This window comes from Nicotiana sylvestris, chromosome 6 (genome assembly GCF_000393655.2).
Source record: "Nicotiana sylvestris chromosome 6, ASM39365v2, whole genome shotgun sequence".
Taxonomy (NCBI): Eukaryota; Viridiplantae; Streptophyta; class Magnoliopsida; order Solanales; family Solanaceae; genus Nicotiana; species Nicotiana sylvestris.
Window position 1 is genome coordinate 79,260,500 of NC_091062.1, and position 23,074 is coordinate 79,283,573.

Sequence of the window (23,074 nt, forward strand, 5' to 3'; positions counted from 1 at the left end):
TATATTTTCCTCAAACCTTCATATTCCCATAATCTGATGGTGAAAACTTCTAAATCTGTGCCTCAACAAATCGCCCATTCATCTTCCAATCCGGCCACATGTGCTGAGGCGGCCATTCCCAAGGTGGCCCAGGAGCCTCCCTTGAAGACCTTCATCCCTGGGGGTTGATCTATTAAGAACGAATTCAACATTGAAAAGGCCTTCAGTCAACAGGATCGAGACGAGGGAGCATGGAGGTACATATGCTCCGTCACTGAGGAGACACTCCCCACAGTTCGGGTAGACTGTAACTGTGAGGGCAAGGAGGTGGTCGTTCCCGGGTCCAACAAAGACATCACCACTCACGTGGAGGGGTACCTAAGTATTTACACTTACCCATTCACGCTCGCCCCATGGACCCCGTAGTCCTCAACTTCTGCAAAAGATACGAGGTCTGCCTTGGGCAAATTCACCCGCCCTTTTGAAGGATTGTAACCCTCCCCCGTCACTTTGTAAACAATACCGAAGCACCTCAGTTCACCCTCAACCATCTGTTTCATCTATACAGTCCCCGAATCTTCCAAAGTGGGGTTGGTCAAGCTCGTTCTCCAAGCAAGCAAAGCTCCGTTCTCGAGCATCGATAAGGACCAAGATAGGGATTGGCAGGGTAGGTTCCTCGAGTGAAAATCGAAGACCTCATTCCCTCCGAATTTCTACCGTTCCCCGAAAAGGTAAGTCTTTTTCCTCTCAAGTATTTTGTACTCCCCTTTATTCTTTCCCTAATTGCATGTGATTATCGTTGTGCAGCAGTTGCCCGGGTTCCTAATGTAGTCCCTTGCTTCAAGGAATGGATTGAAGGGATCTACAAACAGATGTCCTACTTCGAACGTGCATGGAGCAAGCTCTCAAGAGGCAGGTGGGAGGCCCATTCCCATGGTGAGGCTCTATCCTGAATGATTACACTCATACACTTAGCTTGTATTTCACTCAGCCTTCTTCCCTCTCGCAGGTTTTCCCAAGACCACCGAGATCAGGCCATTGGATAAGGGCGAGGATCTGTCCTCGCTCACCAAACCCTCCACTTCAGGATAGCCCGAGGTTGCTGCAAAGGAGGAGAAAAAGAAGAAGAAGAGGAAGCCCTTGGGCTCCTCGGATGTCGAGGTGAAGAAGAAGAGGGTGGTCATCTGGACCCGGAAAAGCAACAAAGGGAGCACCAAGTCCAGGGGACTGGACTCCAATTCCCTCTACCGGCTCAAGGATTATCCCGAGGATAACGACCTTGAGATCATTTTTCATGAGTCGACCATCAATGTGGGGGAGCAGGCAATAACCGGGAAAGGTGACCTAGAGTTTAATCCCCCTCTAGCTTGGGAACTAGAGGGAGAGTCGGAGGCCACGGCCTCCCGAGAAGCCGCTCCTACCCCGAAAGAGGTAGCTAGTGCCATTGACATCACGGAGACGTCATCCTATACTGAGTCCATGCTCGAAGAGGCTCAAGTTGACAAAGAGAAATCAAACGAGATGGCATCGGGCCCAGATAATGCCCTCAAAACATTCTTTGATGGCATGGGCATGGCCGCATTGGAGGACTTCTCTGGGCTTGGTCACCTCGAGGTCCCAAAGAAGGATGTGCCCTCGGGAGTGGGCGAGGTGAGCTCAAACCCGAAACTAGTGAAGTAGTTCCATGCGCGAGTGTGGACCCCGACATAAGAGAACAGTCGTTCTTACTATCCCAGCGGACTCCCAAACGTTGTCCGCTTTAGTGGGCGTGGCCAGCTATCTTCGTTGCCTGGTGACTAAGGAGGACCAGGAAAAGATTAACGAAGCAGGCACGTCGAGCATCTTCAACGAGGTGCAACAGACACTAAATTGGGTGAGACATCTATCCTTTGTAGATTTTTGCTCAGCATATTCTAATGACCTTATTGTTTTTCAGGCTTTGGTGCTTTATCAAGAAAGCTTCCTTTGGTCTTGCTTGGAAATCAGTAAGCTCGAATTCGAGCTCAAAGAGTGGATCCGGAAAAAGGACATGTATAGGGCTCTCAGTAAGCAACAAGATGAGGCTCTTAAGGATCTCCCAACTCTCTAGGTCGAGCTGGAAAAGACTCAGAAAGATGCCTTGTCTGTGAAACGAGAGCATGCCAATCTGGACAAGAAAGTAAGGATGCCCTCGGCTAAGAATACAATGCGCTGAGGTCTAAATTAGAGGAAACTCCGATCGATTCCTCTGATGTTAAGGAAATTCTGGCCCAGTATAAGGTTGATGTGGAGATAGCCGAGGCTTGCTTAAAGAGAAGACCAATTATGTGAAGCGGCTATCCCGAAGAGAGATCCTTGAGGAAATTCATGCCCAAGGCTTTAACCTGTCGGCCAAGATCGAAGAAGCCAAGAGACTTGAGGTCGAGGCAAAGAAACTTTATGAGCCTAAGGGTCCCAAAGACTTCGAGGGTTCCAACGGTTCTGGTGACGAATTGAACCCCGGTGAAGACCAGGCATAGATGACTTAGCTCATTTTTAGTTTTTCCTTGTATATTTGTTTTTGTTTATTTAGAGGCTGTTTTATCGTGCCTTTGTAAATATTTTTTTTTTGAAATATATAAAATTTCCCCTTTTGGCGATACCATATTTTTACCTTCCAGCGTCTATTTGCAATTTTTTATTTGCGTATCATTTTTAATGTCTTAGCATAAAATCAAATGTAGTTAGAGCATCCGTTCTTCGGAGGCCCGAATGGGGCCCGATTTCGATGGCAACTTCGGATTACTGGTGGCTTCGAGTCTTCGATAAAATCGAAGGCCTTTAAGATGCTTAAGTGTTTTAGTCATATACGTCGATTGTTTCCTTCGCGATTTTTGAGCTACTTCACCATTTTTAAGTCGGCCTTGGAGCTTTTTGGATGATTTTGAAGAAGGATTTCAAGGGAACTTCATTGAGGTAAGGATTTTCGACCTAAAACTCATTTCTATGGTATTATTTCGTGGATTATGCTTGTAATTTATGGAATTTAAGGATCAAAGTTTGGGGAAACTAGGGCTTGGAAACTTAGACCTTTGATTGAGGATTTGAAGGTCTATTTGAGGTTGGATTTCAAAATTTGATATGTATGAACTCGTGAGGAGATAAGGAAATTTATTAATGTAAAAATATCGAATCTCGAGACGTGGGCCCGGGGGTCGAGTTTTGGTAATTTCAGGATTTATGTTGTAAATTGATTATTTTCGTTTGGGCTTTGTTCCCTTAGCATATTTTGACACCGTGATTCTGATTTTGGATACATTCGACGCGAGTGGAGGCCGATTCGAGGGGCAAAGGCATCGCGGAGTAGTATTTTCATCGGTTTGAGGTAAGTAACCATTGTAAATCTAGAACTGAGGGTACAAAACCTTGGTATTTGACTTGTTTTTGATGAATACGGTGACGTACATGCTAGGTGACGAACGTGTGGGCGTGCACTGGTAGGGATTGTGACTTGGTCCATCCCGTAGTGATTATTAAGCCGCGTATTTGATTTGAAACCTTATGATATTCCGTACTTTAGTCATTTATACTATATTATGGGTTGTATGCCATGTTTGGGGCCTTGTGCTGACCTGTTGAGACCCTTAGGGGCATTTTTACTGTCTTTCCTCACTCTACTTGTTTGAAAGTATGTCTTCAGTCATGTTTTACCTGTTTAGTGTTTAAAACTGGTTTTATCACTCTACTTCTTAAAATGTGAGGACTGTTTGGACTGAGTTCCCTAATTTCTACTGTTGTGCCCAAGAGGCTGTAAGGCTAATGACTGAGAGAGGTTGAGAACCTAATGGTGAGGATATTCATATATGTATGAATTATGGATTGGGCTGCACGCTGCAATGATACTTATATGGATCGGGCTGCATGCCGCAGCGATATATATATTGGATCGGGATGCGCTCCATAACGATATGACGCTTGGGCTGTAGGAGCCCATCCGGAGTCTGTACACCCCTAATGAGCATAGTCGACTATAAATTACAGATCGGGCTGTACACCGCAACGGTTACTATGATTATTATTATGAGATATTAAGGAGCATGGTGTTGAGAGTGAGTACTGAGTCACGAGAGTTGAGTCACGAGTGACTGAGAGGCTACCCGAGAGGCCATATTCTGAGTGATTCATTGCCCGAGGGGCCCAGTTATGATATTTTTACTGATTTCACTCTTCTTTTAAAATAAGCCTCTGTTGAAAAATTGCTAAGTATATGATCTCAAGTATTTAAACTGAAATTGAGGATTTTATTATGGAACTGGTTTTAAACTGTGGAGTTTGATCTGTTATCCTGTTGTTTATTCATTTATATGATTTTTAACTGCTCGTCATTGCTTTCAGACCTTATTTACTTTAGTTACTTACTGAGTTGGCGTACTCACGTTACTCCTTACACCTTGTGTGCAGATCCAGGTGCCTGAGTGGCGGAGTGAGAGTCCTCAGCATTTTCAGAGGTTGCCGAAGATTGCAAAGTAGCTGCATGGCGTTTGCAGCCCTGCTTTCCTCTTTCCTATCTTGTTCTTTTCCGCATTTTTAGACTTGTGATGTATTAGACAGTTGGTTGTGTATTAGAGGCTCTAGACTCGTGACACCAGATGTTTGGGCTGTGTTGTCTTATGTTTTTATTGATTTCCGCACACTTTTAGTTATTTTAAATACTTCTTATGAAAATTGGTATTTAAACCCGTGTTAGAAAAATGGCTTTATAAAAGAAAAAGGGTTATGATAAATGTTTGGGTTGGCTTGCCTAGTAATGTGATAGGCACCATCACAACCGGGTATTTGGGGTCGTGACAAGTTGGTATCAAAGCCTAGGTTACATAGGTCTCGCGAGTCATGAGACGGTTTAGTAAAGTCTTGCAGATCATTACAGAGACGTCTATATTTATCCTCGAGAGGCTGCAGAACCTTTAGGAAAAACTTCATATTCTTGAAATTCTCATCGTGCGAATCTGTTGACCCGAGTACTAAACTTCTATTATTCCATTCTCTTACAAATGGTGAGGACACATGTTACCAGGCCGGATGGACGACTACCAGTACCACCAGCTGGGGCCACTAGAGGCCGAGGACGCGGTCGAGGCCGTGGTAGGGCAGAGCAGCTAGGGCAGCACATGTAGATCCACCAGCTGCCCCAGTTCAGGGTCAGGTCCTAGTTATGGACGCTACAGCAGCACCAGCTCGGGCACCAGCTGTGCCTATTGTGATTCCATGCCTTCTTGAGGCTTTAGCTCAGATTTTATCAGTGTGTACCGGTTTGGCTCAGGCGGTCTCAGTTACTATGGCCGCAGCTACTTCTCAGGCCGAAGGACGCACCTAGACTCCTGTTGCTCGCACACCTGAGTAGGTTGTGCAGGGACTCCAGACACCGGGGGCACCTCTAGCCCAGCTGGTTGCACCAACTCAGGAGTATGTGGTACCGGTTATGCCGGACGACGAGCAACATCGATTAGAGATATTTGGTAGACTCCAGCCTCCGACTTTCAGCGGTGCAGAGGGCGAGGATGCCCAGGATTTCTTGGATAAGTGCTAGAGGATGCTTCGTACAACGGGTATTCTAGAGACCAGTGGTGTAGCATTCACTACCTTTCAGTTTTTTCTGGAGCTGCCTTCACTTGGTGGGAGGCTTATGAGAGGTGTAGGCCTATTGGTGCAGTGCCCTTACCTGGTATTAGTTCTTTGTTCTCTTTCTGGAGAAGTATGTGCAACAGTCTCGCCGAGAGGAGCTACGCAGGCAGTTCGAGCAGTTGCGTCAGGGAGAGATGACTGTGATGCAGTATGAGATGCGGTTCTCTGAGTTAGCTCGTCATGCGGTCTGGTTGGTTCCCACAGATCGAGAGAGGATCATGAGGTTTGTTGATGGCCTCACATATCAGCTTCGGATTCTCATGACTAGGGAGAGGGTGACAGGTGCTACTTTCGAGGAGGTTGTTGACATTGCCCGTGAGATTGAGTCGGTTCGTCTCCAGGAGCGAGATAAAAGGGAGGCCAAGAGGCCTCAGGGATCTGGTAGCTTTAGTAGTGCTCCTTCGAGGGGTCAGTTCCAGTAGAGCAAAGACCATCCATTCAGGTAGGCTCAGTCAGCTCGCCCAGGTTATCATGGGGCATCATCGGGTCATCATCGGGTCATGGTTCTCACAGTTCTCATTAGGGTCATTCATCACTCAGCGCCCTCCTAGCCCAGAGTTCGTCCTGTGCTCCATCAGTTCAAGGTTCTTCCATGCCAGGTCCTACTACTGGTCATTCTGGTGCTAGGGGTTCCCTTCAGTCCCCATCTCCAGCACCGGAGAGTTGTTATGAGTGTGGAGAGTTTGGGCATATGAGGAGGCAGTGTCCTCGTTTTCATGATGGTCCGTCTCAGTAGAGGAGTCAGCCCTTGACTTCAGCTCCAGTTACTTCACCACCCGCCCATCCAGCTAGGAGTGGAGGTCAGTCAGCTAGGGGTCGCCCTAGAGGGGAAGGTCGATCAAGTGGTGGTCAGGCTTGTTTCTATGCCCTCCCAAGTAGACCAGATGCTACTGCTTCAGATGCCATGATTTCAGGTATTGTTTTAGTTTGCCACAGAGATGCATCTATACTATTTGATACCGGTTCCACCTTTTCTTATGTGTTATCATACTTTGCTCGTTATTTGGATATGCCCCGTGAATCTCTTGTTTCACTTGTTCATGTATCTACTCCAGTGGGCGATACTGTTGCTGTAGACCATATGTACCTGTCATGTGTGGTGACTATTGGGGGTCTGGAGACCCGAGTGGATCTTTTATTATTGTGTATGGTGGATTTTGATGTCATTTTGGGCATGGATTGGCTATCTACGTGTCGTGCTATTCTGGACCGTCATGCCAAAACAGTCACATTGGCTATACCGGGTGTGCCACAGATCGAGTGGCGAGGTTTGACTGACTATGTAACCAGTAGAGTGATCTCATTCTTGAAGCCTATCATATGGTTAGTTGGAATAGGTCCGTTATGTCATATGTGACGTGTGTACAAAATTTCAGGTCATTCGAACGAGGTTTGGTAGACTTTTTGATCGAAAGCGAAATTTAGAAGTTTTTGAAATTCTTAGGCTTGAATCCGATGCGATTTTGATGTTATGATGTTGTTTTGAGCGTTCCGAAGGTTGGAACATGTTTGAACCATATTATAGGATACGTAGCATGTTTGGTTGAGGTCCCGAGGGCCTCGGGTGATTTGGATGGTTAAACGGATCAATTTTGGACTTTGGACTTGGCAGATTTTTGCTGGTTTTTGTTGCAGACGATTTGTTCTTCGCGTTCGCAATCTGGGACTCACGTTCGTGAAGGGTATTCTCTGAGACGGCGAATTTTGTCTTCACATTCGCGTTTTGTGTGTTGCGTTTGCGATGTTGTGATGCTGTGATTCTCCGCGTTCGCGAGGCTTATGCCGCGTTCGCATAGAGGAAGGGGAGTAGCTTTGCCCCAATGCATTTGCTCTACGCGTTCGTGTAGTAGGGGTCACGATCGTGAGAGGGTCCTCGCGTTCGCGTTTAAGGAATTCCGGTCAGCGAAGCTGTGTGCTTCGCGAACGCGATGGATATGCCGCGTTCGCGATGAAGAAATACCTTGGCAGATAGTTTATATATAAAATCGAGGGTTTAAGTCCAATATCATAAAAGCCATTGGAAAGCTTGGGAAAAGGTGAAATTTGAAGGGATTTTCAGTGGAGCAATTGGGGTAAGTATTCTTCACTCATATTTGGTTTAATTCCATGATTTAGTCTTGAATTTCATCATTTAATTTGAGGAATTAGAGTGAAAATTGGGGGAAAATGAAAGAATAGTTTGAGAATTCTTTTGGAGATTTAAATGGGCAATTGAGGCCGGATTTTGATGAATTTTATATAGGTAGACTCGTGAGTGAATGAGGATTCTATTGATGTGATTTTTATCGGATTCCGAGATGTGAGCCCAGGGGTCGGGTTTGAGCAATTTCCGGATTTTTGATGTAAATTTGGATATTTTCGAGTGGGCTTTGTTCCCTTAGCATATTTTAATGGTTATGTAATGATTGTGGCTAGATTTGGAGTATCCGGAGGTCGATTCGTGATGGCAAAGGCATCGCGGGCTAGAGTTTGGACCAGATCGAGGTGAGTAATGATTGTAAATGTTGTCCTAAGGGTATGAAATCCCGGATTGCACTTCGTTGTGCTATATTAAGGTGACGCACACACTAGATGACGAGCGTGGGGTCATGCACTCTTGGGTATTGTGACTTACTCCATCCCGAATGATTGTTTTATCACGTATTTGACTGAAAACTACTTGTTACCATCATGTTTTGGGCTGAATGCCATATTTGGGCCTCGTGCCAATTCTTTGGACCCTTAGGGGACTTTTACTGATATTTTCTCACTGTTTTGACTTTATACTTGTACTCAGTCATGCTATATTCTACTGTTTTCATAACTCAGCCATGTTTACTCTATTTTAAATATTAAATGACATTTTAAATGATAAATTGGGCTGATCATCATGTTTTACTGTTGCCCGAGTGGCTTACGAGATTCTGACTGAGTAAGGCCTAGGGCTTATGTTGTGAGGAAACACTGATTATGATTATGAGGCCGAGGGCCTGAGATTTGTACGCCACGAGGTGGCTTGTTGATATGAGGCCGAGAGCCTATGTGATTATTCCACGATATGGCTTGATAATGCGCTTGGGCCATAAGGGGCCCCTCCAGGAGTCTGCACACCCCCAGTGAGTGCAGGTACCCATTGTGGTATGAGATATAGCCCGAGGGGCTGGTGATTGTTCCATGATATTACCCGAGGGGCAGATTCTGTTAACATTGTGCCATATGGGAGGATTCTTATGTGTTTATCTATTCTAGTTGTTTTGTATTTAATTGCTTAACTGTTAAAAAGGCATTTCTAAAGAAGCTTAAACTGAACTAAAATGACTTTGCATATTTCCACTGTTTCATTATTTTTACTGGCTTTTACTGCTTCTTTATAGCTTGTTGACGTGCCTTCACGTGATTTATTATTGTTCAGTCTTCATTTATTATTATTACTCACTGATTCGGAGTACTCACATTACTCCATGCACCTTGTGTGCAGATTCAGGTATTTCTGAACCCGGTAGCGGGTATTGGTTGATCAGAGGCAGAGTCATCAGAATTTAGCAAGGTAGCTGCTCGACGTTCGCAGCACTGCTTTTCTCCCTCTTGATTTCATTAGACTGTATTTAGTACATTTTCAGACTTTCCGTTGTATTTAGACCTTAGTAGATGCTCGTGATTTGTGACACCCCAATGTCGGGCTGTATCTATTTCCACACTTGTTCTATTTCGCTAAATTTATACTTGTTGAGGATTTATTCTTATAAATGACTTAAATTGACTTATTAAATTGTTAAAAATAAACTTGGGAATTGTGTCGGCTGGCCTTGTCTTCACGAGAGGCGCCATCACTACCAGGTCCGGTTTGGGGTCGTGAAAAGTTGGTATTAGAGCTTAGGTTACATAGGTCTCACGAGTCATGAGCAGGTTTAGTAGAGTCTTGCAAATCGGTACGGAGACTTCTGTACTTATCCTCGGGAGGCTGCAGAACCTTTAGGAAAAACTTCATATTCTTGAAATCCTATCGTGCGTCCTTGATTCAGCTTGAAATGTAATTCCTTGAATTCCTTCCACGCATTCGTATGCGCGCATGAGCGCTCAGTATCAGATGCGCATCGATGGCTTGTGATTCCCTGGTTGAGGGGCGAGAGGTGATCTCTGTGTGTTGATGTTGGGCTAGTCTGGAGGACTTGAGGCTGGGTTTTTGCCTATAGCTTGAGCTCTGAGGCGTTGATCATGTGAGCATGTGCTTTTGGATCTATATGTCCGATAGTGTCCCTATTAGTGGGAGTGATGACTGGATAGCTACGTGACGAGTGTGATGTGACTAAGAGATGTGTTCATATGAATTGAATGAGACGAGAAGGGTCTGCCTGAGGACAGAAAGAACTATTTGGTACTTGATTTCCATCTTGATTTGATGTATAGCCCCGAGTTATGAGAGTGTAAAGAGTCTTTTCATATTTTCTAGTTGGGGAGCGAAGTAAATTTCATGTTGCGATATGAGTTCAGACTCAGGAAGATTAAGTGACTGCATAATGGTTATAATGGTGGAAGGATATAAAAATATGTTAGTTTGAGACGAAGCAGGTAGGTTATCTCCTGCGGGTGTTCTGAAGTTTGTGCGATCCTTATGTTGTCTGTTGGAAGATCTCTTTTACAAGTGAAATATATATGTTGCAATTTAAATTTGGGTCGCTTAAGAGAGTGGGCTTGATTGTTACAAGGCTGAATGCGAGATTTGCAGAAGATTTGAAGTACTAGATGGTCCATGTTGTACGAGCTTATGAAGGATTGAGATTAATCTCTATCACTTCTCCTTTTTACCACCCGAGAAGGGGTATAAGGGAGTTTTTTCCAATTTAAGTGACAATCGAAACGGGATTATTTATTTAAAAATTAGAGTCGTCACTTGGGATAATTTATGGTGTCCCAAGTCACCGGTTAAAATCCCGAATCGAGAAAGGTTGACTCTATTCACGGCCTACGAACACAGAAATCCGGGTAATGAATTCTATTAACCCAGGAGAAGGTGTTAGGCATTCCCAGGTTCCGTGGTTCTAGCACAGTCGATCAACTGTTATTATTGGCCTACTTATCTGATTTTAAAACACTTTTAAACATATGTGCATTTGAACTTTAAAACCACTTTTATTTATTTAAGGTATTATTTCAAGGTTATTTAAAACACATCGTAAGCCACACTACATGAAATGCACCAGTGAGTCACGACACGTTCTATTTAACCTTGTTAGAAAGTTAAAACCGGGCCACATGAAATGTATCCCCGGATTTTAGTAGTAACCATGATAATTATATAATTAACGCGTCTAAAGTAGACTATGAAGTTCATTTTTAATGTCTAAATTAACATTTATGAGGGCCATAGATGATTTAATTGGCTTATGGCACGCCTCAAATCTCTCTCTTTAAAAGATTTCTTGATCTAATCTTTGAGGGCCATAACTTATAGGTCTTGTTGATGTGGCACACCCCAATCTAATTAAAGAGTCTATTTAATTAAAGACGTCTAAGGGAGTTTGATTATTCAAAGTTAATGTTCAAACTAAACCAAATAATTAATGAACTCGTGCTGAACAAAATCAGGTATTTGGTTGAAAGGACCTGGGCTGGCAGCAGGCCCAATTGTCGTGTGCAAGCTTCCATGACAAAACACGAGAGGAAGATGGGCTCAACATGAGGCCCAGATTGAGAATAGAATTAATAAGGGGGAATTTGGGCATAACTGTGCCAAAGATAAACGGCCCAATTGCACAACCTAAAAGAGGTTGCTTAAAATACACGCTGGGGGGGGGGCAGCTGGGCTCTAGATCGAACCCAAATGAAGGAGTGGAGATAGCTTGAATCAAACAAGACATGCCACAGCTCAGGTGGCCTCATTTGGGCCAACTCCAAAACCCCAGACACTGGGCAGTAGTAAATTAAACGGCCAGGCCCTGACAAGGCCCAGCTAATTACAATACACACAACAGAATATTAAACATGTTTTGAGAATTATAATACATGAATAACCGTATTATGGACTTTAAAATCAATGTTACCATTCATGTTAACTACATAATCCTAGACTATAAAACTACTTGCTAATCTTAGTAATGATTCCACTAAACATGTGATTAATCACAAAAAGAGATCAAATTCTGAAATTCACTCAAAGATCAACATTATATCTACAGCTAACATCATGCATAACAATACAAATACTTGAACTTACATCCCAACAATCCTTTCAAAGAAACAGTCCAAAATAGTTACAGCTACTAAGTATAACAAATTGGTTAACACTTATGAATAAGCTAAGACAACCTAGATGTATAAATCATCCATCTATACTAAGTCAGCATTGACAAACTTTAAACAAAACTGAAACAGTATCATGAACAACAGAAAAAGAAGTATTCAGCTAGATGACCAAGAATCCCATTCCAAATTAGCAATTTACAAGTCCATATTATCACTTCAAGCTCAGGAATATACCTGGAATAATAAGAAACAATCAACAGAGCTTCAGTAAGAAATAGAAGATCAGCAGAGCTCTAAAACAACAACCAACAGCTATTATTAATCAGCTTCCACCATGTTTTGAACCCAGAAAATAGTAGTATATTCAAGCTTCTAAAAAGAAACCAAAATGTAAAAAAAATAGCTACAATGGAACAATGCTTGAGAGATTTTTTTTGTTTTCTTTTATGATTATGATACTCTATGTATTTTTGTTCTAAGTGCAGAAGAAAAATGGTACTTATCAATTTCCAGCAGTTTTTAGCTCTTGGTTCTCTAATCTCTGCCTAATTTCATTGAAAACAGACCTTATATAGAGGACCTTAGGGCAACAAAATCTGATTCTTAACTTCATCCTTTACCCCTTCCCCAGTTTTCATTTTTTCACTTCAGACCCCAAGTTTTAGCCTGTTTGTTAAGCCAACCCCAATCCCACCTTCCTGGAAATTTCCCAGGTAGTTGTGAAAGATTATTCCAATAAAAATGCCCTAAATACCCTTTAAACTTCTGTTATTTACCTTCAAAAAATCAAACATGGGTCAAAATTAGCCCAAAACCCCAAACCAAAATGACCGGGCTTCTTTGAAACGGGTCAGAAATGACCCAAAAGCCCAAGGCTGAACTTAAACCAAACCACATGAGCATTTGAAGCTCAAATTATAACCCATACCAAATTAAAACCTAATCGATAGTATAAAAAATACAGACAACTTGATTATCTTTGAATACTAACTCAAAATCTAGAAAATAAAGACAAACAGACAAACAAAGGAAAAAGGACAAAATTAATTCTAATCCGCTTGAAAAAATTGTCCAGAATTACCAACAAATTATTACTATCTGAATTCTCTTAACCGGTCAAAAAGAACAAAAAAAAAAGAAAGAACGGGGAAGAGAAAAAAAAACCAAGACAAGAGAAGAAACGAATAGAGATACCTACAATAAGTAGACAGACGCTTGGCTTGAACAGACCACCGGCATTCTCCAATTTGACCCGAAATTGGTATCAATCGCATGTTCTCATCGAGAACAAACAATCAATACAAGTTTCAAGCTCAATCGTTCTTGGGACTTGAAGAATTGGAAGATTTTTTTAGATCTAGAACTAGTCATATTTGGTGGGGATTTGGGGAGATGTAGCGGTGGATTAGGAATTGAGGGTGGGTGGTGATTGCGTGGTAGAGATTTGGGGTCGATTAGGCCACGCCGCCGACCGGTGGAGGCTTAGGAATTTTAGGGCGGCGGGTCTTCTAGGGTTTAGACTTGAGAGAGATGAAAGAGAAGTTGAACAGTGTCCTAGGTTGTTCTGAGGGTCTTTAGACAATTTTAAACAAAAATGGGGAAAGTCTTCAGGGCCGTTGGAAGAACTAAGATGAAAGGCCAGGATTTGTTTAAACTATTGAACTCAAAACAACGTAGTATTTACTCAGTACTACGTCATTTTGGTTGTCTCAATGCCTGATGGTATCAGACCGGGTATGGATTGGGCCTGGGCGAAATTGCTTGGGTAAATTGGGTTCTAGAGTTTGGGTCTCGGCCCAAATTGCATTTTAAGACCAAATTGCCATTCCCTTTCTTTGTTCTTTGTTTTTTTTCCTTTTTTTTTCTTTTCTCTTAATTAAATAAAATCGAAATTAATCTCCAAAATTAATCTAAATTGTGAAACCAAACTAATTATCTACTATAACATTTACAAAAGTTAATTACTCCTAAATTAAAAGAATAAATTACTAATTTAATACTAAAAGACTAAAAATGCAAAAATAAACCCATTCGATTTTTAATTTTAATAAAGCAACTAATTGACTAATTAACCTTAAAAAAGTAAAAAAAAATGACCTAAATGCAATGCATGGTAATTTTGTTTTGTCTTTTTCATGATTTTTAACAAAATAAACATGCACAAAAATGTAAATAATTAGCATAAATTTCCACAAAATCCTATAAAATTGTAAAAATGGAAAAAAATATTTTTCTTGTATTTTATAGGAGTAATTCACATAGGGCAAAAATCGCGTGCTCACAGCTGGCCCTTCTTTGCTCAGAAACACGAAGAGTTTTCTTGCAAAGATAAAGTGAGCGGATACGAGCGATTTTTGCCCATTTGGATACTTCGTGGGAAGCATTTTTGAATGATTTGACCGCACCATACTTCCAAGGTTGCCTACATATCCTTCGCTATAAAAGAATCAGGTCAGTATAGTTCGAGAAGTTTCGGTAGTTGGGACTACCAGGAAACTGTGATTTCACTATTGCTGTTGTTGCTGCTACTGCTTACTGAACTCCTTATTACACCAAAACAAAAAAGAAGAAGCTAGACTAAACTATGATTTTTGAATTACAAGAATCCTATCTATATCTTCAACTTGATCTCGCAGTTTCTGCCACCTTGTTGACTTGTACTCTCCAGGTGAAATTCCTTTATTGCTGTCTTGAATTGTATTCTGAGATGCTTTCCCTTTGTTCTCCAGGAGGGCGCCTGATCGCTGAACTTGAACCGTCTTCCTTTGAACATTGTTGCTTTCCCTTTGTTCTCTAGGTGGGCGCCTGATTACCAGCATTTGAATTATCTTCCTTTCCTCTGAAACTTGACTTGTTTTCTCTATGTTTTCCATGTGGGCGCCTGATTGCCAAACTTGCACCGTCTTCCTTTGAACATTGCTACTTTCCCTTTGTTCTCCAGGTGGGCTCCTGATTACCAACATTTACACGGTTTTTCCTCGAAACTTGAATTATTTCCCTTTGTTCTTCAGGTGGGCTCCTGATTACCAACACTTGAATTGTTTTCCCTTTGTTCTCTAGGTGGGCTCCTGATTACCAACATTTGCACTGTTTTTCCTCGAAACTTGAACTACTTCCCTTTGTTCTCCAGGTGGGCTCCCGATTACCAATACTTGATTTGCTTTCCCTTTGTTCTCCAGGTGGGCGCCTGATTACCAATATTTACACTGTTTTTCCTCGAAACTTGAAATGCTTCCCTTTGTTCTCCAGGTGGGCTCCTGATTACCAATATTGGAATTGCTTTCCCTTTGTTCTCCAAGTGGGCTCCTGATTACCAACATTTGAATTGCTTTCCCTTGAAACTTGAACTACCTCCCTTTGTTCTCCAGGTGGACTCCTGATTACCGATACTTGAATTGCTTTCCCTTTGTTCTCCAGGTGGGCTCCTGATTACCAACATTTGAATTGCTTTCTCTTTGTTCTCCAGGTGGGCTCCTGATTACCAACACTTGAATTGCTTTTCCTTGAAACTTCTTTTCCATGGAACTGTCTTCCCTTTGAACTATCTTCCCTTGTTTCTCCAGGTGGGTGCCTGATTACAACAAAACAGAAAAAATAAAAGAAACTTTTCTGCCCCAGTTTTATAGCTGGGTACACCTGTGAGTGTTAATTGGATCATGTTACCCGATATCTCTAAGAATTTAAAAGCTAGATCCCATTATCTAGGAGGGTCCTGAAAATTAAAATCAAATCTCATCTTAAGAGCGACAACTTTAAGGCTAAATTATATTTCTCTACGGCAGAACTTACGCTAAATCTTGTTATCTAATGAAGGTCTTAAAGCTAAGTCCCATTATTCAGGAGGGTCCTGAAAATTTCAAATTGAATCCTATCCTAAGAATGAAAACTTCAAAGCCAACTTATATTTCCTCAAGGTAAAGCTTATGCTAGATCTTGTTACTCATATTTTAAACTAGGTCTCATTGTCTAGGAAGGTTCTGAAAACTTCAAATTAAATCCCATTATCCAGGCGGGTCCTGAAAATTTATGGTCGAACCTGTCTGGTACTTGCTTTCCTTACGGAGGGTTTCTCCGAAACGAATGAAATTTTCTGCCCCTATTGCAAATCGAAGAAATATCTTGTCAGTTTAAAATGTGGTGGTTAGTTTGTGGCATTCTTGCTGAAAGTGGCCCTTCCACTACCATGCTTTGCTCTGACTGCCTGCCTTAAACTAGCCAAGAACTGTTTGACTTTCTGACTGACTCTTAACCGCAGGACCTTGGATGACCGGAGTGCTCTACACCCAAACTGTTTTTTTTACATTTCTGACCCTTCTACCTGAACCTTTGTATCTCCCACAAGATTACTAAACCAATCGACCAATGGAACTTTCGATGACACCTTATTTCCCGCTTTACATCCTGCTATCTCTGGTATGTTTTGGCCACACTTTGCTTTGTGCAATTTTGGAAGTTGGTAGTAAGCTTTGTAATCCTTTCTTACTTGCTTAAACAAAGCTGACATTGGAAAAACCTTAGAGAAATAAACCCAATAAAAATGAAATGCAATGACTTTAAGAGTTAGGAATAAAAGAAAATCCAAAACTGGATGACTGTTTGAGGGAGAAAAGGACAAGAGACTTATCTAAGTGGAGCAACTGGTACCAATGATCATGACATGTATTTCGGATTAATCAGCCCAATCTATTCAACCAATCACCTTTTAGTTGCCATACTTTGTGCCCCAGGATCTCCATAACCCAATTTCTTCGCCTAATCACTGACCTTGTTCGGCCTGCGGTGCCCTGAAGGGTTTTCACCAATATACCTCTCTTATTTGTTCATCTCTCAACTCAATGTCGCCTTATGGTGCCTGCAAAGGTTTTCATCAATAAGACTCTCTCATTTTTAATTTCTCTCAGCTTTCCATCGCCTTACGGTGCCCGTGAGGGTTTTCACCAATAAGACTCTCTCATTTTTCATTTTTCCTACTTAGACTGGAGTGTTGCCCCTGATATGAATCACACCCCTACTTGCTAGACTTGGCATCTCTTGAAGACTTATCGGAAGGTCTTTCTTTGGACCGTAATGTGAGCTTTTGGATAAGGTTAGAAAGAAAAGGTATCACAAAGGCTCAAAACAACTTGAATGGGTTCAAAATTACAGCTTTTGGAATCATATTTCTTACAACAACCACAACTTTCTGCCCCAGTTTCTTTGCTTGGGGACTTCTGGATTTTTACTTTGATAGGACCGAACCGTGAGGCTGCCTACATATCCTTAAAAGGAATTAGGTCGGACGTAGTTCATGTCATAGGAATTGCTTTGTTTTTGTACTTTTCTCTTCTTTTTTTCTTCCCCTCTTTTTTTTCTTTTCTCTTTTTTTTTTCTTTTTTTTTCTTTTCTTTTCCTTCTCTTTTTTCTTTTCTCTTCTCTTTTCTCTTTTCTTTTTACTTACCTTTGCGTTCGTGTTTCTGAATGTTTCTACTGATTCAAAAAGAGGGGTATGAAAGGAAATAAATAAGGCTCAAAGGGGTAACAAAGGATAAAGTATTTAGATAGCAGAACAAAATGCCTTCGTCATTCCAATCCTCAAAACATGCCAAATAAAAACAAACACAATTTAAACCAAAGAAATCATATATAATATCTTTTGACTGCATCAGAATTGACAGCCATATCTACACATTTTCCTTTTATGTCTGTTAAATACAATGCACAACACTCTTTTTACAATGAAAGGCCCCTGCCAATTTGGGGCGAACTTGCCTTTCGCTTCAGCTTGATGTGGAAGGATGCGTTTCAATACTTGCTGACCCCCTTCAAATTTCTGTGGACGCACCTTCTTGTTGCATGCTCTCGCCATTCTCTTTTGATACAACTGGCCATGACACACCGCTGACAATATTTTTTCATCAATCAAACTCAATTGCTCTAGACGGGTTTTGACCCACTTATCATCATTAATCTCGGCTTCAGCAACAATCTGAAGGGATGGAATTTCAACTTCCGCGGGTATCACCGCCTTAGTGCCATATACCAACAGATAAGGAGTTGCACCCACTAAAGTGCGAACAGTAGTGCGATAACCCAACAATGCAAAGGGCAACGTTTCATGCCATTGCCGGACCCTTGTACCATTTTCCGAAGTATCTTCTTTATATTCTTGTTGGCTGCCTCAATTTCTCCATTCGCCTTGGGGTGGTATGGGGTGGAATTGCGATGCGTAATCTTAAACTGTTAACACACTTCTTTCATCAAATGACTGTTAAGATTAGCACCATTATCTGTGATGATCACCTTTGGGATTCCGAACCGACAAATGATATTTGAATGAACAAAATCAACCACTGCCTTCTTGGTCACAGCCTTGAAAGTTTTAGCTTCAACCCCCTTAGTGAAATAGTCAATGGCCACTAGAATGAACCTGTGTCCATTGGATGCTACTGGCTCAATTGGTCCGATGACATCCATACCCTAAGCAATAAAGGGCCATGGTGCGGACATTGTGTACAGTTCAGACAACGGAGAATGAATCAAATCTCCATGTACCTGACATTGATGACACTTGCGCACAAAACTGATGCAATCTCGCTCCATGGTGAGCCAATAATGAGGATTTTCTTTGCCAGAACATACCCACTCATATGCGGTCCGCAGACTCCTGAATGCACTTCGGTCATGATAGTAGTGGCTTGTCTAGCATCTATGCATCTCAACAATCTAAGATCTGGAGTTCTTTTGTACAAAACTCCTCCACTAAAGAAAAATTCGCTTGCCAATTGTCGAATAGTTCTCTTCTGATCCCCTATGGCTTGTACTAGATACACTCCCGACCTGATGTACTCCCTGATATCGTGGAACCAAGGCTCACTGTCAAGTTCTTCTTCCACCATGTTACAGTAAGCATGCTGATCACGGACCTGAATATGCAAAGGGTCAACATAAGCCTTATCTGGATGTGTAACATCGACGCCAGAGTAGCCAAGGCATCGAAAACCTCATTATGGATCCTTGGAATGTGCCTGAATTCTATAGATCGAAACCGTTGACAAAGATCATGCAGACATTGTCGATACGATATAAGCTTTAAATCCCGTGTCTCCCATTCTCCTTGAATCTGTTGCACCAGAAGGTCTAAGTCTCCTAAGACCAAGACTTCCTGGATTCCCATATCTATAGCTAATCTCAAACCCAAAATGCATGCTTTGTACTCGGCCATGTTGTTGGTGCAATAGAAACGAAGCTGAGCAGTGACACGATAGTGATGCCCTGTTTCAGAAGTAAGTACAACTCTTATCCCAACGCCTTTCATGTTAGCAGCCCCATCAAAGAAGAGTTTCCAACCGGGCTTTTCCTCCTTCTCGACCTCGTTAATGTGTATTACCTCTTCATCAAGAAAATAAGTCTTCAAAGGTTCATATTCTTCGTCCACCGGGTTCCCGGCCAAGGCTTGGGCTTTCATCGCCGTCCGAGTCACATATACGATGTCAAACTCTGTGAGCAAGATCTGCCACTTTGCGAGCCTTCCTGTGGGCATGAGCTTCTGAAAGATATACTTCAATGTATCTAGACGAGAGATGAGGTAAGTAGTATGGGATGACAAATAATGCTTCAACTTCTGTGCTACCCAAGTCAGGGTGCAACATGTCCTTTCAAGGGGAGTATACTTAACCTCATAAGATGTGAACTTCTTGCTGAGATAGTAGATGACTTGCTCTTTCTTGCCAGTGATGTCATGTTGTCCCAACACACAACCAAATGAGTTATCCAAGACTGTCAAATAAAGAATCAAAGGTCTTCTAGGTTCCGGCGGGACCAACATAGGTGGATTCGACAAGTACCCTTTTATCTTATCAAAAATGCTTCCTCACACTCATCAGTCCACTTGACCGCAACATCCTTCTTCAGAAACTTAAAGATAGGCTCACAAGTTGTCGTGAGTTGAGCAATAAACCTACTGATGTAGTTTAATCGCCCGAGCAAGCTCATCACCTCAGTCTTGTTCCTTGGAGGTGGCAATTCTTGGATAGTTTTGATCTTTGACGAGTCCAACTCAATGCCTCGACGACTAACTATGAACACCAACAATTTCCCCGATGGAACACCAAATGCGCACTTTGCAGGATTGAGCTTAAGATTGTACCTGCAGAGCCTTTGGAAAAACTTTCTCAAATCTTTGACGTGGTCAGATTGCTTCCTGGACTTCATGATCATATCATCCACGTAAACCTCAATCTCCTTGTGTATCATGTCATGGAATATGGTTGTCATTGACCTCATGTAAGTTGCCCCAGCATTTTTCAAACCAAAAGGTATGACCTGATAGCAGTATGTTCGCCATGGTGTGATGAAGGTCGTCTTCTCCGCATCTTCCTCATCCATTAAAATCTGATGATACCCCACATAGCAATCCACAAAAGACCCAATCTCATGCTTGGCACAATTATCAATCAAAATGTGGATATTTGGCAGTGGGAAGTTGTCCTTTGGACTTGCCTTGTTGAGATCACGGTAATCAACACACACTCTGGTCTTACCATCTTTCTTTGGCACAGGCACAACGTTGGCTAACCACGGGGGATATTGCGCGACCCGACTGACCTTTGCATCAAACTGTTTCGTGACCTCTTCTTTAATCTTCACACTCATGTCAGTTTTGAACTTTCTCAACTTCTGCTTAACGGGAGAAAATGCTGGATCAATTGGCAATTTGTGGACCACCAAATCGGTACTCAAGCATGGCATGTCATCATACGACCATGCAAAAATATCCTTATATTCAAACAATGCTTTAATTATTTCTTCCCTGATTTGCGGTACAAGATGGATACTTATCTTAGTTTCTCTGACATTATCTGGATCCCTTAGATTGATTGCTTCCTTTTCATTCAGATTAGGCTTGGGTTTTTCTTCAAAATGACTTAGTTCCTTACTAATCTCTTCAAAGGCCTCATCCTCATCATATTATGATTCATCATCACACTCTATTTCTTGGATTATTATTTCAGAATTAGATTGACTTTTAAGACTGGGCCGAAGATTCCTCATGCATGTCATGTCATTGAAACCAGCATAAAAAGAACTGTATAGAGAAAAAAAACAAACAAAAAAAATAAAACTTTCGGAAAGGGAAATTGCATTTCATTAAAATAAAGGATAACAGGGTTTGTACATCAATAAGCGGAAAATAAAAATTTGGGTCACAACCCTGGAGTGACCCAAATAAAAAGGAAAACAAAACAAACTACCAAGACTCCTTCCGGGTAGGGAGAGGAGTAGCCTTCTAATTGTTAAGCTTTACATTCGGCCCGACGAACTGCACGTCCACTTTGCTAGAACCTTCTCCAACTTATACCACGTTCACATCATCAAACAACCTCTGGAACCTTTCAATTAACTCCTCATCAATGTCAACCATAGAACTTGGAACTGTCGTCACTGGGCGTTTCTTGGTACTAGGCTTGACAAAAGACCTGGAGAGACGCGGAACAGGCTTTGGAAGTGCCCACGCCTTTTGTTTCAACCTTTTAGCCCTTTTCACATCTGCCGCTGTAGGTTTGAACACAAAACCGAATGTACCCAAATTTTTAGGGAGGGACACTGGCCGTACGATACCCTGCAGAGATGCACCCAAACCTTTACTGGGCACAAAGCCATTTTTCAGCATTTCAAAGGCCACCATGACTGATGCGGAGGTTATCTTTGGAGTTGGAACACATTTCCCCTTTGGAATCTTCTCGACCGACACTATTTCAAAAACTTGATAGACCCAAGGCCCTTTGTCATCTTCAGCCTCAATAAACGGGATGGAGGCATCACTATGGGCACACAAATTATCCTCGCTATGCACGACGATCTCCTGTCTATCCAATTCGAACTTGACCATCTGGTGCAGAGTGGACGGGATTGCTTTGGCGGCATGAATCCAAAGTCGACCCAACAACAAATTGTAAGAGACGACTACGTCCAGTACCTGGAACTCCATGGTGAATTCCACTGGATCTATTGTTAATTCAAGCTCTATATCACCAACTGAGTCTTTCCCTCCACCGTCAAAACCTCGGACGCATATGATATTCTTGTGAATTCTCTCATCATCAACTTTCAACTTGTTCAAAGTAGAAAGAGGGCAGATGTTTGCACTAGAGCCATTGCCAACTAATACCCTGGTAACCACAGAATCTTCACATTTTACCGTAAGATAGAGAGCTTTGTTGTGTTCAGTACCTTCCACAGGCAACTCATCATCAGAAAAGGTGACCCTGTTCGCCTCAAATATTTTGTTGGTGATCTTTTCCAAATGGTTCACTGAAATTTTGTCGGGGACATGAGCCTCGTTCAGAATTTTCATCAGGGCCCGATGATGCTCGTCTGAGTGGATTAACAATGACAGCAAGGAAATCTGAGCAAGCGTCTTTTTCCACTGCTCCATGATGGAATAATCTTGTACCTTCATTTTTCTCAGAAACTCCTCCGCCTCTTCTTTAGTCACTACTTTCTTTACTAAGACTGGATTATCTCTGGATGTTTTAGCTTTCCTTAACTCTTCCGGGGCAAAACATCTCCCTAAACGAGTTAATCCCTGTGCTTCATTGACTTTTTCTTTCACTTCCTTCCCCTTATAGGTCACTATCACCCATTCATAGTTCCATGAGATGGCCTTGGTGCTGATTACCGGCAACCGGGTTATAGGCTTGATGATGACAGGATCCGTACGAACACCCTCTACAATTATGATAGGCTTGTTCGCCACTCCTGGAACAACCACTTTTGACTTTTCCTGCTTCGCCGCAACATCACTTGGGGACCCTTTCTTGACTACCATAGATGATTCACCGTTCGCCATGCTCAACTTGTTCACTGATCCTTCACCCATTGGTTTTTTGACTGGCATGATCTCGCTGGACCGAATCATAATAATAGATTGTGAAGGCCTTTTGGGTTCCCCCCTTTGTGTACTATCTCGATCATGTTCGTTTCCTGATGGGTTGGCAATGGGTTCTGGTTGATGTTGGGTGACTCTGGAGTTTGGACTTCAATCTAGTTTGTGTCAATGAGCTCCTGGATTGCATTTTTCAAGTGCCAGCACTTCTCCGTATCATGCCCCAGAGTACTAGAACAATATTCACAGCTTACGGAGTATCAAGATTCTTTGGATGAGGGTTTAGCAATTTCGACTCAATAGGCCTCAGCATATACAACTACCTCAACCTATGGAACAAACTGGTATAAGACTTCCCCAATGGGGTGA

At 42.1% G+C, this 23,074-nt stretch overlaps 1 protein-coding gene across 1 annotated transcript; it reads right to left on the reverse strand.

The window, feature by feature from the left end:
* Positions 1-19,668: 19,668 nt before the first annotated feature.
* LOC138870824 (uncharacterized) lies at positions 19,669-22,699 on the reverse strand. The gene is made up of 3 exons (XM_070148665.1): positions 21,307-22,699; positions 20,320-20,762; positions 19,669-20,211 (listed from the first exon to the last, which is right to left on the reverse strand). Exons 1-3 carry the CDS (start codon positions 22,697-22,699, stop codon positions 19,669-19,671), a joined length of 2,379 nt encoding a protein of 792 aa, XP_070004766.1.
* Between the last annotated feature and the right edge of the window lie 375 nt (positions 22,700-23,074).